Source organism: Colletotrichum lupini, chromosome 4, assembly GCF_023278565.1.
Source record: "Colletotrichum lupini chromosome 4, complete sequence".
Classification (NCBI taxonomy): Eukaryota; Fungi; Ascomycota; class Sordariomycetes; order Glomerellales; family Glomerellaceae; genus Colletotrichum; species Colletotrichum lupini.
The window spans coordinates 1745336-1762422 of NC_064677.1; the positions used below are offsets into that span (position 1 = coordinate 1745336).

General features: G+C 54.1%; 4 protein-coding genes across 4 annotated transcripts; 2 read left to right on the top strand and 2 right to left on the bottom strand.

Moving 5' to 3' along the window:
- Window positions 1–984: 984 nt before the first annotated feature.
- Window positions 985–3374, bottom strand: CLUP02_07654 (fungal specific transcription factor domain-containing protein; the record flags this gene model as incomplete). The annotated part of the gene is made up of 4 exons (XM_049286648.1): window positions 985–2217; window positions 2286–2753; window positions 2846–3205; window positions 3264–3374. 4 exons carry the CDS (start codon window positions 3372–3374, stop codon window positions 985–987), a joined length of 2172 nt encoding a protein of 723 aa, XP_049143791.1.
- Window positions 3375–7300: 3926 nt separating this feature from the next.
- Window positions 7301–10032, top strand: CLUP02_07655 (homoaconitase; the record flags this gene model as incomplete). Its single annotated transcript, XM_049286649.1, has 7 exons — window positions 7301–7312; window positions 7383–7674; window positions 7751–8139; window positions 8196–8906; window positions 8967–8986; window positions 9042–9481; window positions 9542–10032. 7 exons carry the CDS (start codon window positions 7301–7303, stop codon window positions 10030–10032), a joined length of 2355 nt encoding a protein of 784 aa, XP_049143792.1.
- A 1450-nt stretch (window positions 10033–11482) lies between these two features.
- Window positions 11483–13646, bottom strand: CLUP02_07656 (uncharacterized protein; the record flags this gene model as incomplete). Its single annotated transcript, XM_049286650.1, has 4 exons — window positions 11483–12855; window positions 12927–12991; window positions 13080–13189; window positions 13620–13646. 4 exons carry the CDS (start codon window positions 13644–13646, stop codon window positions 11483–11485), a joined length of 1575 nt encoding a protein of 524 aa, XP_049143793.1.
- Window positions 13647–13744: 98 nt separating this feature from the next.
- On the top strand, window positions 13745–15406 carry CLUP02_07657 (protein transporter SEC61 subunit alpha; the record flags this gene model as incomplete). The annotated part of the gene is made up of 3 exons (XM_049286651.1): window positions 13745–13754; window positions 13931–15275; window positions 15331–15406. The coding sequence occupies 3 exons, from the start codon at window positions 13745–13747 to the stop codon at window positions 15404–15406; spliced, it is 1431 nt and encodes a 476-aa protein (XP_049143794.1).
- Between the last annotated feature and the right edge of the window lie 1681 nt (window positions 15407–17087).

Below are 17087 nucleotides of genomic sequence, written 5' to 3' on the forward strand. Positions count from 1 at the left end.
CAGTTGGTTCACCAAAGATTCGTGTAAACTCGGGAACCAGAAGCCCGTCGTTGAGGTCATACGGACGTGGCCGTCATTGGTATATGTCCATTTGCGGGTAACTCTCTCTTCCCCATCCGGGCAACATTGCAGTTTTGTTTCTTGGAAGGAAGGTGTTGGTTAGGTAAGACGGGCATACGGCAGAATCAGTATGTCCAGTGGCAGTTTACGGATCAATGCCTCTGTCTTCCCATGAACGGTGATCATGTACACCCTGGCCTATAGTAGAATCGTCTCGCAAATCGCAACTGGGCCGGGGGGACTTGGAAGATCATTCGCCGGGGGGTTGCGACCGGGGAGTCGATAGACTGACAAGTCGTTCCATCTGCCTGCCCGCGTCGTCAGCCCATAGGTGAATGCATATGCAAGTCTCGTATCCTGAGTGGCAGACAGGCAAGGCAGACAGGCACCAACAAGACTCAAGTGACGTTGTATGATGTACGGATAGACCCGTCAACACTGGAAACTGTGTCATCTCGGGAGAAGTCTCCGCAAGTTCGCCGATGAAGACCACCACTGCCAATCTTGCCCCTTTTCCGGTGAGGAGGGAGCCACAAGGTCCCAAAGCCGACAAGCCCCATTCAGCTCGACAGGAGGCTGATAGTAAATCATCATGTCAAAACGGCTTCTGCCAGGGGAAGGGGGTGTACGCTTGGTCTTTCCATAGACTCCCGTCTATTTACCATTAGGTAGCTTCGTCATCTCATGGTACTATCGTTACAGAGGTGGGAGAGTTGTCTCTTTGTAAAATCCTAAACACCAAAAGACAAATCCAAATCCAAAGAATGCCCTCCGAGTGAATGACCCCTGGTCTCCTTTCTACTTCAACGAGAGATTGATTTGCAGATGCCCCGGGTCCCAACTCACTCCCTTTCTTTCCCATTTTCTACCCAGGCACCGGAGCTAGCACGACGTGAGAAATCCCAAATGATGCCTGCCACATGTTCACCATCCTCTATTCGTTGGTGGCACGCCAAAATTCCCAAATTGTCCAAACATGTTTGACGAAGACTGCTGGTTCATGTTACCGTTGGGGACACCCAAATCCGCCCACATGTCCAAATCGTAAAAGTTTGTAGTGTCGAGGAAATTGCCGAGGAATTGGTCCATGGGTTGATCGTTCCGCGGAGGGATCTCCATCTTCATCGTCTGTGCCGGCGAAGGCCCGCAAGACGACGCTTCTGAGCTCGTCTGCGGCACGGTATCCTGCAGTCGTGGGATGGCAACCGGTGTGTCGTAGGGCAGGCCAAGTTGGACCAGCGCGCGCTCGCGTGCCCTCCAGGCCTTGAGCATGTACACACCCAGCTGGGTATTCTCCTTCTTGGACATGTCCCACAGCTCCTCGTGGTACTGATATATCCTGTCAACCACCTTCCACGCGCGGTCAGCCAATTTGCCTGTCGGTCTCTTGTATAGTTGTCCAGCCATGACGATGAAGACGTCGATTTGGAAGTGGAGCTTGAAGAACCACACAAAGCCGGTGTTCTCCATAAAGTCGTACAGCTCGACGTTGTGCTCGTGGTGCATGAGTGATATCCGGAACATGTTGTCCTGAGCGTTGAAGATCTCGGTGCCGAATTCAGGCAGTTCGCGCATGGGGATCATCATCGCCCGCATCTTGTCAGTAACCATGGATCGGATCTTGGTCGCTACGATGTGGATGTTGCCAGCCAGGGGATCACAGTATCGCTTTTCGAGGGCTACGAGCTTCGCATCGAGGTTGTCAACCAGTGCCCGGTACTTGGCAAGCGAAGTCTGGGTCGCTATTTGAGAATCCTGGCTGTCATTTTCCATGGCGCCGAGAACGACGGCCTCGAAATCGGGGATGCGGTTTTCGACGATGAATCGACCAACTTCGTACAAGAGCAGGCAGAAGGCCATCTCTGTCGGGCCTTCACGAGGTTGAACGGGCTCGGTCGATCCGGGGAAGAGATCGGCATCGTTTACGTTCTGCGGCGTATTCGTGTCCCAGTTCCATGGCAGTAGCGTGTCGCAGAATCCCGATACCATGGCATATTTCGTGTCCAACATAATGATCTGCCACCAAAGTCGTCGTCGCATTTCGGTCTCGTATGGAGTGAGGTTGAGCAGCTCTCCGTCCCTGTGAAGTCCCATCTTTTGCGCAATACGAATCAACACACCACTGAGCACCCAGGCCGCATGACGGTTATATCGCCCCTGAAGAGATACCTGTTTGCTGTTAGTAAGACGAATTGACTATTATGGCGGAAAAGATCGCGACGGACCAGGTAGAGTATCAAAGCTTGCAGCGTCATCAAATCATGGTTCTTAAGGAAATTGACCTTGGTCAATGCCGCCTTGACGCCAGCAGTGAACTTCTTGAGCGCCTCCTCTTTTGACATATCCAGCATCTGTCTGGCTTCTGACTCAGTCATGGTAAGAGATGCGACGAGGTAGATGGCAAATAGCAGAGCCTGGGCATTGTTCGCGACATTGGAGTGGTTCGCGGCCGCTTCCACGACCAAGGGTTGCAGACTGGGTACGTGAATGAGTTTGGTGATTGGGTTGACCCTTTCCAAAAACACCTGCCAAAGTCTGAATATCTGAACGGGGGATGGAGTAACGTCCTCCAAGTCGATCGCGGCGATGTCGTTTATAAGTAGATCTACGTTGTCGTCGGGGGTTACGGCGTCGGATCCTAGAACACTCTGTTCCTCTTCCTCGGCTTCGATGATTTGTCGCATTGCGGTCAACTACGAAGAGGTCAGACCTAGCCGGCACAGGCAGGGAGCGCGCGATGCGTAAAAGGGAGGCGCATCGGACTACGAGCTTCGCGGTTACGCACCTGGTCATGCACTGTTGCCCACACATAACTGTCCATGAAGCGGACGCTGCCGTCTTCAACTACGACTTTGCCCGCCGGCTTCCAGGATGTCGTGGGTGGAGAAGTGTCCTCGGATACGGAAGCGGACCCCGAGGGCAGTGGCAGCTGTGGCATACTCGGCGATGGCCCAGCCGAAGAAGGCGTAGCAAATGTGGTGGGCGAAAGAGTCGCCCCCGTCCCCGGAGGCGTCGTATCGCTACCTGTCGTGGCATACTGTTTTAGTAGAGCCTCGCATCTAGCGAGTCTTTCTTGTAAGTCCTGGTTCGGCCTCCTGCGCTTGCGTGCGGGAGCTGGTGTTGAAGGTGTACATGTGACGTTGGCCTAATACGAGTCAGAACGTATTCGGGATTCTGTATCTGGACAAACGAAGGCAGCGCACCTTTATACAGTTAGAGCAGGGGGTGTTGCGGTCGCATTTGATCTTGCGATGTTGGCAGAGAACACAGGCTAGAACCCTCTGGCTCTTGTGTTGACTGGAGTTGGTACTCATTGGTAAGGCTGAGGCTGAAGAGCCTCGTGGTTATGCAGTGGTTGCCACGGGAAGAGTGTGAAACAGGACGGCGTCGTCCATGAACGGGGGGCAACAAGACCCAACCAAGTCTTTAACACGCGTGGGCGCGAGGCCCTTATGGATGATTCCCTAGTGGGCGGAGTCCGTCGGTGAGAAAGTTGCAAGGGGTATCCGTTCTAGTGTATCCGTAGTAGTAGAGAGATGAGAAAATAAAGATGTGGCGACGAGCTGAGACCCGAGGGGTAATAAATGCAAACGGATCTAGACGCGACCCCAAAGTGGGATGAAGGAAGCCCACCCCTCTTTGGCGAGGTTCACACAAGGCGGGCGCGTGCTGTGATCTGCCGCAGTGCCAAAGGTAAAGTTTTTGGCTTAGAAATTGGCAGAAAGTGGAATCCCGGGTTTACTTGAGTCGCTTGGGTGGTTCCAGGCGTTGTCGATGACCAACCAGGGCAGAGATGGGCGCTAGAGACAACGACTTTGAATCGTTATGCTTCCCCGGGTGTGCGGTGCGGCGAAAGAAAGGTGGGAGAGGGAGGGGAGGGTGTCTGCGAGTCTTTCAAGCCAAACCCGTACGTGGGGAGGGTTGATCGTGGGCTGGTCCGGGACGAGCGGACGGGAGGCCTGGCCCAGGGTCGAGACAAGACAAGGTACGTTGGGTTGGAAACCAGGGCGCCTTGTTTGAAAAGACGCGTGTGCAGCGGTGTTGCGGGAGAGGAGGATGCCTGGCGGTAGATATGGATATTGGCTCCTTTAACCCCTGGCTTCGCTTTTTGCTCACCCTACTCGTTCCTGGCGGGATATGAGTTGCGACTTTTGGTGGGATGGATGTGGCAGGGCTGGACGTCAGATGTGAGCGTGTGAAGTGTGAACTGGGCGTGGAGTTTGGGGGGTGAGGGCGGCGGCGGTGCGGGACGCGGCGGCGGAATGCGAAGAGAGGAACGACAAGGGCTTAAGAGACTGTTGAGAGAGGTGTGTGAGGTGAGAGTGAGAGTGAGAGTGTGTGGCACAGAGAGTATGTGTGCTGGCAGCCCTGCCGGTACGGAGTATGTAGTCTGGTCTTGTAATGTAAGGCAACGAGGCGTAGTCGCAGGACGGCGTCGGCGACAGCGGGCCAAGAGAAAGAAGTACGAAATTGGACGTCAAGGACTTCTGTAGTAGTATGGTATGAATCCGTTTGGTGAGGGTAGAAAGGTAGGGTGGTCCAGCAGCGGAAACGGGCGCGGGTCTCACAGTCACTCGGCCTGACTCGTCGGGATTCCAGGAAACCCGATGCAGCGCAACCCAGCCAAGATGGAGAAGTGACCACTCGTACGTGTCGGCAGCGTCTCACCGGCCTTTATCCGCCTGTCTGGCTCTTGGATCTCGACTATAGTGGTTGCTCAGGAAGAAGAATTTGCGCTTTTCGAGTTTGTTCAATGTTGTCTAAACGAGAAGAGAGTTCCGTCGTAATTCTGACAGGGACGACGTTGTTGCAGTTTCGAACAACTGGAGAACCAACACCTTTGGGAAAGGGACTTGACAGACAGCAAAAGCTTAGGCAGAATGGAGGGGAAGAGAAAAGACAAGGGCAAGTCAAACACGACAGGAGGGGTGGTGGATGTTCAGGTCGTCGGAGGGAACGGACGAAACGGCGGAGGAATGACGCCAATACCCTCCCACTACAGATGTAGGCCAGATGCCTAGGTGGACTTTGTGCATGTGCGGTCCGTCTACTGCCTACTCGACCTATGCGTCTCTGGTAAGGTAGTAGCGGCGGTAGGTCCAAAGCGGCCGATGGAAGGTAAGAGAACCCTGAGACAGCCAGGGCAACCTGTGTGAAAGCTGTGTGAACTGGTCCACCGAGGCCCGGAAGCTCTGGGCTTCTGGTTACACAGCAAAATCAGCGGGTGTGCCGATGGGGTAGCGATCGGGAGTTCGAGGATCAAGGAAGATCAGCTCCAGGGTTCTCAACGGCGACCACCTGCAAGGTCAAGTCAGATACGGAGTAGTGTGTGAACTGTACTGTAGAGGCGATGCGTGCGGATGCCGGTGTAGGGCAGTAAGGATGAGGAGGGCTGGAACAGAGTGACGTGGGACGGAAATGGTGATGCCGTAAGGAGTTCGGGAACAATTGGAAGAGATCAACTTGAATTGGGAGATCCAAGGTCCAAGGAACTGGTAAGAGACATTTACTATACGGACGGATAGACACGAATAGCGATGAAGACAGGGGGCCGGGGTCACAGAGTTCCTGACAGATTCAACCCACGTCAAGGAGCCCTTTCTGCGGAGGTTCTTGGTGGGTTGCGGAGGGGAAATGACGGACGAGCATTGGATGGAGGGGGTGGACTGGAAAGTGAGCCCAGATGGAAACAAGAGGTCCGAGATCCTTGCCATGAAGGAGCATGAGCCACAATGAGCCATACCTGACGGTAGCTAACTACTCGCAGTCTCCTACAAGTGAGAGAGATGCCAGCATCCTTAGGGTGAGGAATAAAGACCCTCCCTTTGGGCATGCGTCTAAAATAGCGGACAACGCATCGCATCCATCATCTATTGGCTCTCTTTCCCCGTGCACATATGAGGCAAGTGCCTATCCGGAGAGCCAAGCAACCGTTGGTTCTTGTGTCCATGGCCTCATATTTAGCAGCGGGCGATGCCCTGGCGGCATTGCGTCAAGGCACGGAGCCGGACCAGTTTGTATGGGCGCACTGCCGTACTCCGTAAGCAAGGTGGCATCCAAGGACCAAGGAACCCATACTACGTAAAGGTGGTAAAGGTAGGTAAGAATTCATCCATCTCACGGGCTGTCAGTTGACACGTGTAATAGACACAGGGTGCCTTACTTGAGAGATGATGGTGGGCAGCTATCGGAGGGATGCAGGCCCGACCTTGAACAAATCGAACGCAAGCCGAGATCCAAGATGCCCGAAGTGCGAAGGGAGGGGGCTTTTTACTCGCCGAATCCGTGAGTTTTACGGCGGCTGCAGATTGTGCACAAGGAAATCCCGTCGTTCCATTGCATGCGGCTCATAGAATTGTGCACAAGTAGCAGCTCGTGACGAGAATTATGCAACTTGCACAAACCTTGAGGCATCTAATCACTCCGAACTTGATCAAGTGACCATTGGCACGTGCTGTCTTCCACAATAGAGACAGCAAGCCAGATCCCTACTTACATACTGCGTACAGTTTAGCCATCAACTGGGTGACATGTTGGTGATCAAGACATTGAGAACTCTCTGCCATAAGCATGCGTATCAGCACTGCCAGCGTCTTTGACAAGAGACTGGGGTTATCAGTTGGAATTCTGTTTTGCTAGCCTCCTCCTGCTTTTCTTCCGCTAGATGTAGAACAGTATCGGCGTTGGGATCGTTCAGACCTGCTCGCCCGTCGAAAGCGCACCTGTAGTGTCTGAACCAGCAATCGTATCCGCAGACAGTCTGGAGACCCAGTAGACACTGGAGAGATTTGCGGAGTTTCAATTGACTCTTGTGAATGCCCCGCAGCTCGCGGCGGAATTATATATCATGAGCCGGCATTTATCTCCGTGATCCGGGTACAGCCGGCGGATGCGGCGTCGTATTCGTTACCGGAGCTCGTCGTATTTCTCGCTTTTCGGATCACCTCCACATCTCAAGGTTCCTTGTGCAATCCCGGTTCTTCTTATCGATAAGATACTGATGAGGATAGAGAAATCGATAAGGGATGCCGAAAAGGTGCCGAAGCCGACCAATCAGACCGCGTCCAAAGGTAATTTCACAGAACGGCAGCGGGAGCCCCACCCCGGCATCGGTCATTTCCCCACAGACTCCAAATTTTTGGATCCGGTTGCCGAACAGTCACGACATTGACGACGTCGCGAATTGCCGGAGATCAAATTGTTCAACTTTTGGCCATTGGCCTACCCAATTGAAGTCGTAATGTTGCCCATTGTACGTGTGCCATCTCATATCACTGCTCCTTCACTACGAGGCTGTGCTAACCCCTCGTGTTTTACAACAGAGAAGAACAGTGGCGCTCCACGCCGCAAGGAGCTGCCGTCGCAGTCTCCTGCAGCGCCAGCTTCCCTCGCGATCGATCCGGCCCAGCTTCTACACGACGACGACCCGTCCCCGCCAGTATGCCTTTCACTCACAACTCGAAAACGCCGCGACTGCGACCGACTTCCTCTACACATCCGCCCCCAAAGTCGAAAACCCCCAGACGTTGACGGAGAAGATTGTCCAGCGGCACTCGCTAGGCCTCGCGCCCGGCAAGAAGGTCCGCGCAGGCGACTACGTCACCCTCTCTCCTGGTGAATACCCCTCCTCCTCCTCCTATATGCATACGCATAAGAAGACCACGAGCGCATCAGGCTTACAATTGGTAAGGGAAGTGCATGTCCCATGACAACACGGCGCCCATCAGCAATAAGTTTGTCTCCATCGGAGCGACCAAAATTCACAACCCCTCACAACTCGTCTGGACTCTCGATCACGATGTCCAAAACAAGAGCGAGGCCAACCTGAAGAAATACAAAAAGATTGAGGATCTCGGCAAGCAGCACGGCGTGGTATTCTACCCGGCCGGACGTGGAATCGGTCACCAGATCATGGTGGAAGAGGGCTACGCTTGGCCCGGTACCTTGGCTGTCGCGTCAGACAGTCACTCCAACCACTACGGTGGTATCGGATGCCTTGGTACCGCGGTCGTCCGAACAGATGCCGCCGCCATTTGGGCCACTGGCCGCACATGGTACCAAGTTCCCCCTATTGCCAAAGTACGGTCTATCATCAGCCGTTGCTCAGGGGTTCGTCACTAATCTTGGTTGCTCAGATCACCTTGACCGGAGTCAAGCCCCCCGGTGTCACCGGAAAGGACATCATCGTCGCGCTCTGCGGCCTGTTCAACAAGGACGACGTCCTGAACCACGCCCTTGAGTTCACCGGCTCCGAGGAGACCATGCGAAGCATCCCCGTCGACGAGCGCATAACAGTCGCAAACATGAGCACAGAATGGGGCGCCTTGTCCGCGCTGTTCCCCATCGATCAGACACTGGAAAGATGGCTCCGCGCCAAGGCCACCACCGCGGCGATGCTCAACACAGATGCCGCCGTCAAGGGCCGGTGGACCCACGAGCGCATCGACGAGCTTCTCGAGAACCCCCTCACGGCCGACGCCGGTGCAACATACGCCAAGTCCCTCTACTTGAACCTCGAGACCCTGTCCCCCTTTGTCGCCGGCCCCAACTCCGTCAAGGTCGCGACGCCCCTGAAGGACCTGGAGGCGCAGAACATCAAGATCGACAAGGCTTACCTCGTCTCCTGCACAAACTCACGTGCATCAGACATCGCCGCTGCGGCGCGCGTCTTCCGTGAGGCTGCCAAGGACGGACAACCCGCCAAGATCGCGCCGGGTGTTTCTTTTTACCTTGCCGCAGCTTCCACTGTTGAGCAGGCGGCTGCTGAGGAGGCTGGCGACTGGCAGACACTTATCGACGCAGGCTGCTCCGTATTACCTTCAGGATGTGGCCCATGCATCGGTCTCGTAAGTTGATTGTCTCTTCAACCAGGAGTGATCAATATGCTAATACATCTTCTTTCGTAGGGAACCGGTCTTCTGGAACCGTTTGTACTATCTTTTCTGTGATTTCCTGGAGAACGATGGCTAACAGACACGCAGGGGCGAGAACGGAATCTCAGCAAGTAACCGTAACTTCAAGGGCCGCATGGGCTCCACCGAGGCCAAGGCTTACCTGGCCAGCCCCGAGGTCGTCGCCGCGAGTGCGTTGAACGGCAAGATCGCCGGCCCCGGCTGGTACCAGCAGCCCCAGGGCGTGGACAAGGTCATCATCGGCGAGGGTGTAGGTGATATCACCGCCGACATTGCCATGAGCATCGACGACGCCCTCGACCAGCTCATCGCGCAAGCCGACAGCATGATTGCCGAGTCTGAGAAGGGCGTCGCCGGTGCTGCCGCCCCTGCTTCTGAGGAACCAGCTGCCGCCGCGGAGAGCGAGGAAGACAGCCTCACGGAGGTCCTCCCCGGATTCCCCGAAAAGGTGGAAGGCGAGATCATCTTCTGCGACCAAGATAACATGAACACGGATGGAATCTACCCTGGTACGTAGATCGGAGAGAACTCACACCCTCAACTACACGATCCTCTAACAAAAACAATAGGCAAGTACACCTACCAAGACAACGTCTCCGTCGAGAAGATGGCCGAAGTCTGCATGGAGAACTACGACACCTCCTTCCGCGACATCGCCAAGGCCGGCGACATCCTCGTGTCCGGCTTCAACTTTGGCACCGGCAGCTCCCGCGAACAGGCGGCGACGGCCATCCTGGCCAAGAAGATCCCGCTCGTCGTGTCCGGCAGTTTCGGCAACATTTTCAGCAGGAACAGCATCAACAACGCCCTCATGGGCGTCGAGGTGCCCAAGCTCGTGCAGCGCCTGCGCGAGACGTTCAAGAACGAGGGCGAGGACAAGGTGCTTACGCGCCGGACGGGCTGGAAGCTCTGCTGGGACCTGAGGCGGTCCAAGGTTATCGTCACCGAGGGCAGCGGCGAGAGCTGGAGCGTTAAGGTTGGCGAGCTGCCGCCTAATGTGCAGGAGGTTATTGCCAATGGTGGGTTGGAGGCTTGGGTTAAGGCTGAGATTGAGAAGTAAAGGGGAGGCCTGGATGAGATGACGAGAGCGGGGGAGAAGAAAGATCGAGATGATCTGCCATTTACAACACTGTTTTGAGTACAGCTATTGGGATACAACGGATGAGGCTTGTTTGTAGATTTGGTTTCTAAAAGAAGAGTACGCAATACACTGGGGAGTTCAAAGTATCCTACAGATGACTTGATTGAATGGCTGCAAGTGGCATTTTCTGAGGAACATCATACGTCTACCCAACCCGTGACTCTCCTAGGAGCAGCTAAAAACGCAGTGAATTTCTGTTGCTTATTTTCTCTTCCCCGGACATCGCATTCAAGAGCCTCTCGGTACGGGTTAAGAATGCAGTGCTCACGCGCCGCTAATAAAATCAGAAAGCCTGTGTCGAAGCGTCTCCAATCCCCTCGACCTCTTTGGAGGTGTCGAAATTGCAGTGCAAAAATTGGCCTACCGAACTCGTGTTTGGGCCAATCGTATACGAAAGACCAGAAAACCTCCGCATCAGCGTCGAGTCTCATCCGGGAATGAGCCGACAACGAAGCTGTGACTGCCAGATAAGCTTAGCTGCTGCTGCATCAAGAACCCGATCGAGAGACAAGCACAGGTCGTACAACCACAACGTCACAGGAACCAAGAAACCAAACCAGCCTGTGAAAATAATATTTCCATCCTGTCCAACGGGATTCGGATTTCGAACGCTCCAATTCTTACATGGGCCGAGGAAGCATCACCGTCCTCCTGCTGATCCGGGTCTCGCTGATCTGGTGTTTGGGCATCAGTCCAGGTTCCCCAATCGTCCCTCGAGAAGGTGGAGTTTAATCGTTTTGGCTTTCCTCCTCGGAACTCGTTTAGCTCGCTTTCTAGAAGGCCAGGGAAAGCGAAAGCGAGGAATACGACCAGGCCGGGATAGAGCGAGAGGTGATCCAACTGGCAACGAGCGAAGAGGAAGCTTGGTCACAAATTAAGGTAGGTTTTATGCTTATCCATACACTGCAAAGTTTAAGAAATCAAAAATGGCGTGGGGTGGAAGCGAATACGATTGCAATCACATCCCCAATCCCGCGTATCTTTCGTACAATCCTCTCACAAGGTGTTTAAATAGTGGCAGCAAATACGGAGTACGCGGGTCAGCGTCTTGGGGATTTTCAAAGGACCAGAAAAACAAGCTTTGTGACATTGGATCTTGCTTGGCTCGTTGCAACCCCAAGAGGTGGGTGGCGATCACCTGAGGGTGGGAGGGACGGTAAGATGGAAGGGATGGAAAGGGGGGAGGAAACGATCTAGGCATGTCGCATTCGGACCCAGAACGAGCCGAGCCTCACAAGTCGCATGGCTTTGGGTAGAGCAGACGACGAACATGGTCAGACGAACGGGCAAGGGATGAAGAGACATGAGCAGAGTTCTCAAGTACGAGTCTTTTGTTTTCTCTCTCATTGATCTGACGAGGTTGACCATCTCACGACGGCGCATCAAACATGCCCAGCCCATCAACCTCTGGACTCGACCCACGATCCTCTGCGCTGCCATCCTTCTCTCCTTCAGCCTCGGCAGGCACGACGGCCAAGGGCCTCTCGGTAGCAACCAGCGCCCTCCTCTTCGTCTTCTTCATCAGCACATTGTGCCGCCGGCTCTTGACGTGCTTTGTCCAGTCCTGCTCCGTGACGCACGTCGTCTTGCAGACCTCACACGTCCGCCGACACAGCGTGCGCTCCGTTTGCGCTGTCGCTTCCCTGAGGACCTCCCGCGCCGTCTCCGACAGGTCCGCAGGCGCGGGCATGGCCTCGCTCTCGAGGAAACGCTTTGCGATATCGACGGCCGGTTCGGCGACGTTGGACGACCATTGCGACACGTCGGTGCTATTCATGACGAAGAGGTGATTCAGCGCACCCGGTTGCTCCTGGAGCAGGGGCACAATCTTGGTACGGATCCAGCGCGTTTGATACTTTGCGTATTGTCGGGTTGATGTCTTCATCTCCTCAAGCCCCGCGGCTCTGAGAGCGTCCAAGGTCTCTGAATCGGTGGCAGGATCGCTGGTGTTCAGGGCCTTGAGGTAAGGCGAAAACTCCTTGAAGCCGATCGACTGCCAGATACCGCGGGTGTAGTCCACCTCTTGGCCAGCGGCCTCCTTGGCCTGGACGTATTCATACATGGACTGTGTCTCGTCGTTGAGACCGACGGTGAGCATCTTATCCACGCGTTTATCGAGGCGCTCCTTAAGCACTTCAGGTTCGGAATACACCCAGAAGAGCAGTGTCTGCCAAGGGCTTGCACTATTGCCACCTTGGGACGTGTTATCGGCCGCCTTGCGCTGGCGCTGTTCTGCATAGATCTCCGACGCTGGGCGGCCGTGTTGGAGGTATATGTGCAGCGAGCGTGAGATCTTGCGCCTGTCGTTGGGATGCCACCGGTCTGCCATGACGGGATCGACTTCGCGCAACTTGGCGAGTATGACCTCGGTTGGTTCGTTGAGAATCGGAAACGAAGATGCGTCTTCGTCCTTGACGTCTGCAGCGCTGTCTTTGGCTCTGTCATCTTCAGGGCCGATGAGCGTGTCTTCAAAGAGCAGCGCATTCGTGTAGTAGTGGGTTCCGCCGACGACGATGGGCAAGTTGCCCCGGCTGCGTATCTCGCGGATGACCTTGTTCGCTTCGCGCTTGAAGTCTTCGACTATCCAAGTGGGTTGGTCGAGGCCAATGTGATCGAGTAAGTGGTGAGGAACACCGCGGCGCTCTTGGGTGGTGATCTTGTTCGTGATGATGGGCAGGCCTTTGTACATTTGCATGGCGTCTGCGTTGATGATTTCGCCATTGTAGCGAGTCGCAAGTTCGACTGCGAGCTGCGCCGCACAAATACTGTCAGCCAATACGTATGGTAATGAGACGACTGCTTCCTCAACTCACCTCTGATTTTCCAGTCCCGGTCGATCCCAAGATAACCACCAAGGGTTCCGCGGGCGCATTTCGGGCTGTCATGTTGCCAACAACATTGTGTATGAACCTTCGGCCTATCACAGACCGAAAGATCATACCCAGAGAACCACCGAGAAAGGACACGAGGGAGGTTTACAGCATCGCGACTGCAGATGCTGCTTCGTGTCCGGTGGTGGTGAGTCTTTGGTGACTCTGCGATGACTCTGAATGGTGACAGTTAGGTACTCGGAAATCTGGAGGAGATTGGGAGGCAGGTGGCATCAGAATGCGTCGGAACGCGCCAGAAGAAAAAAAGTTTAGCGGGCAGGCACTGGATTGGGTGGGCGCTGGGATCCCTGAAGACCCCTGGCTGGAAGCTCGAGCCGAAAATGTGGAGGAGCACAGCTTAAAGCTCTCCCCTGAATTCCCCAATTCCTAGGTCATTTTAGGAGGTATTAAGGTACTCTACGTACTGAGGTAAAGTCACTTGAGAGGCACCTGAGTGATTGGACGCATCACGTGTTCTGACAAAGCTCCACCAAAATTTTGGACACATCGACAATTTGGCGTTTTTGAAGCCAGATCGCAGACGACCCTCTTTTTTGGGCTTCCCTCCCGCTCCTCTTGCTCCCTCTCTCCTTAATAACCTCCTCTCTCCATCTCCCCGTCACCACTCCTCCTCACTCCCCTCGCCACAACCTCTGGAGCCATTGTCGCTCTCCATCTCTCTCTCTCTCTTCTTTCCCCTTCTTCATCTGGATGAATTAATCCTTTTGTTTATTGATTTCTGCCCAGTGTAACAGCCCATCATGAGTTCCCGTAAGTTCATCCACCCAACCTCGTCAACCTCCGCGAATCGCGTGCTTTGGGGCGCATAGCTCCAAAAAGGACACGCGCGCGATATTCGTCGCCAAAGATGCCTCCGCAATGGCCAACGAGCACCCACATCATACTAGGACAACTCAATGGCTAACCAACGCGCTTTCCCATCACAGTACGGTTCCTCGACCTGGTCAAGCCGTTCGTGCCGTTCCTCCCTGAGGTTCAGCAGCCGGAGACCAAGGTTCCCTTCAACCAGAAGCTGATGTGGACGGCCCTCACCCTCCTCATCTTCTTGGTCATGAGCCAGATGCCCCTTTACGGCATTGTCTCTTCCGACAACTCGGATCCCCTATACTGGCTGCGTATGGTTATGGCGAGTAACCGCGGAACCCTGATGGAGCTGGGTATCACCCCCATCATCTCCTCCGGCATGGTCTTCCAGCTCCTCGCTGGTACCCACATGATCGACGTCAACCTCGACCTCAAGAGCGACCGCGAGCTGTACCAGACTGCCCAGAAGCTCTTTGCCTTCATTCTCTCCGCCGGTACCGCCACTGTCTACGTCTTCACCGGTCTCTACGGCCGACCTTCCGACCTTGGCGCCGGTATCGTCTTCCTCCTCGTCCTCCAGCTCTTCGTTGCCGGCATGATCGTCATTCTCCTCGACGAGCTCCTCCAGAAGGGATACGGCCTCGGCTCTGGTATCTCTCTCTTCATCGCCACCAACATCTGCGAGTCCATCATGTGGAAGGCCTTCTCCCCCACCACCATTAACACTGGTCGTGGCCCCGAGTTCGAGGGTGCCGTCATCGCCCTTTTCCACCTTCTCCTCACCTGGCCCAACAAGCAGCGCGCTCTCCAGGAGGCCTTCTACCGCCAGAACCTCCCCAACATCATGAACCTTCTGGCCACCATCCTCGTCTTCGCCGCTGTCATCTACCTCCAGGGCTTCCGCGTCGAGATCCCCGTCAAGTCCTCCCGCCAGCGTGGTGCCCGCGGTTCTTACCCCGTCCGCCTCTTCTACACCTCCAACATGCCCATCATGCTGCAGTCCGCTCTGTCCTCCAACATCTTCCTCATCAGCCAGATGCTGTACTCCCGCTTCTCTGACAACCTCCTCGTCCGTCTTTTCGGTGTCTGGGAGGCCAAGGACGGCTCTGCCCAGCTCTCTGCCATCTCCGGTCTGGCTTACTACATGTCTCCCCCCTTGAACTTCAAGGACGCCCTCCTCGACCCTATCCACACCGCTGTCTACATCGTCTACATGCTGGGTGCCTGCGCCATCTTCTCCAAGACCTGGATTGAGGTTTCCGGCTCCAGCCCCCGCGATGTCGCCAAGCAGCTCAAGGACCAGGGTCTCGTCATGGCCGGTCACCGCGACCAGAGCATGTACAAGGAGCTCAAGCGCATCATTCCCACTGCCGCTGCCTTTGGCGGTGCTTGCATCGGTGCTCTCTCCGTTGCCAGCGACCTCATGGGCGCCCTCGGCTCCGGCACTGGTACTCTCCTGGCTGTCACGTAAGTTTCTGTCTCTGTTCAAAGTTTACAAGAACCATTTCTAACGAGCACTTAGCATCATCTACGGCTACTTCGAGATTGCTGCCAAGGAGGGTGACCTGTCTGGCATGAAGGGCATGATTATGGGATAAATATTGCCAGTCAACGCGACCGACATATCCCCTTTTCATATATATCGAAGCTTCTTCCTTTGTTTACGCGAGGCTTCCAGCGGCCATTATACGAATGGTGGCTTCCTGTGTAATAACACGGCATACATTATTATAAAAAAGTCATGATGATGTCTTCAACTATTGGAGAACAAAAGCAATGGGTTTACACGGTGATGGGTTCAAGGTAGCATGAGGAACCGGGCGTACCGCTCTCGCGGAGCATCTCGATGAAGAACGGCAGGACGACAAGGTTACCGCAGATTGCGACAGAACATGTCGTGAGTCCAAGTATCCCGTCCGCGCCCGTCTACCGAGACTACGCGCTGTAGAGTATTGTATCTAAGACCATGTATGCGAACAAATCCATTCCACGCACCCCTAAATTTACCTCCATGTGTCTGCATCTGGATGCCGTGACCGGTGATGTCCTCTATATCATGTGTATCATGTACTTGCACCACAGGGGCCCTATTCAAAAGATATACAGTAAGGCATGGTTTTTGGTCGCGGTGGCCCGATTAGAGACCGACGTTTCCGTACTGAAAGGGACGTCAGCTTGACGGACCCTGATCCTCTACTAATGACTAGGCCAAATGCTTCCGTTGATCGTCGTACTTGGTATAAGAGCAGTGTTCCTTTATTCCAGCTTCAGCGAGTGAGTTCCTATCCAGCATCCTTTTACAGTCGTTATTGAAGAGAATCTGAGATCTCTCAAGAGTGTATAGGCAGAGAGGCAATTTTCACCAAAGACATCCAGGATAGCAAAAGCAACGTCTTAAAGTTTCCATATGTGTATCGTCCTCTGCCTTATAGCTGAGTCAAAACATTGTTGTTATTGCTCGTCTAAATAGAACATGTTAGCTATCTTCCCCGATACTAGCCTCCGTTTGACTCGATAGGATAATTGTGAATGTTTGTAAAGATGAACGAAGTAGTAAAAGACTTTATATCCTCGTAAAGATCGGTTCAAATAGTTGACTTAACCTTTGAGACAACAGTAGTAACAGTGTTGGACGTAGCTTACCTCAACTTAACATAGGGCATCAGAACGCATTGAGTAATTAATAACTTACGGTCGTATACTTATAAACTATCTTCCTTTATACTCGTTATCGTCTCATATCTTAGCCATCCTCTTTCATCAAAGCCATCTTCCTTTATCCCAGCTACCTTGTATCCCTAGCTGTCCTCCTAACACTCGACACGACGAATACGTCCGTGTGCGACGATGAACAATGTAGTAGATGATGATTACCCAGAGTTTGCCTTTGCTTGATGTAGGACATTGGGACTTACCTCGAATAATTAGAGACCTGCTTCCACCTCACCTTCCCTGCTCGCGCGGTCCCTGCGGCTGCTTGATCCTCCGTTTGCTGCTGCTCCCGCCTCCCGCATCGCAGTCCTCTCACGCTTTTATAGATTACTAGCTTGCTGCTACTGGTTTTCGAACGGCAGCCACAGCCAAAGTACCTCTTCTTGGCGGTCTTCCTAGGTGTTGTGAAACACGTGGTCCTTGAAGAAATAACCCAGCCTTGGTTAGATACTTGTGCATCGGTCATAGGTGTCTTTCTCATGTAGTGAACTCTGGGGGATCGAAAGAGAAGCTTACTTTTCACGCCGTCACACCCGCGTTCAAAGGCACAAAGAGGGCAAAGCCAAA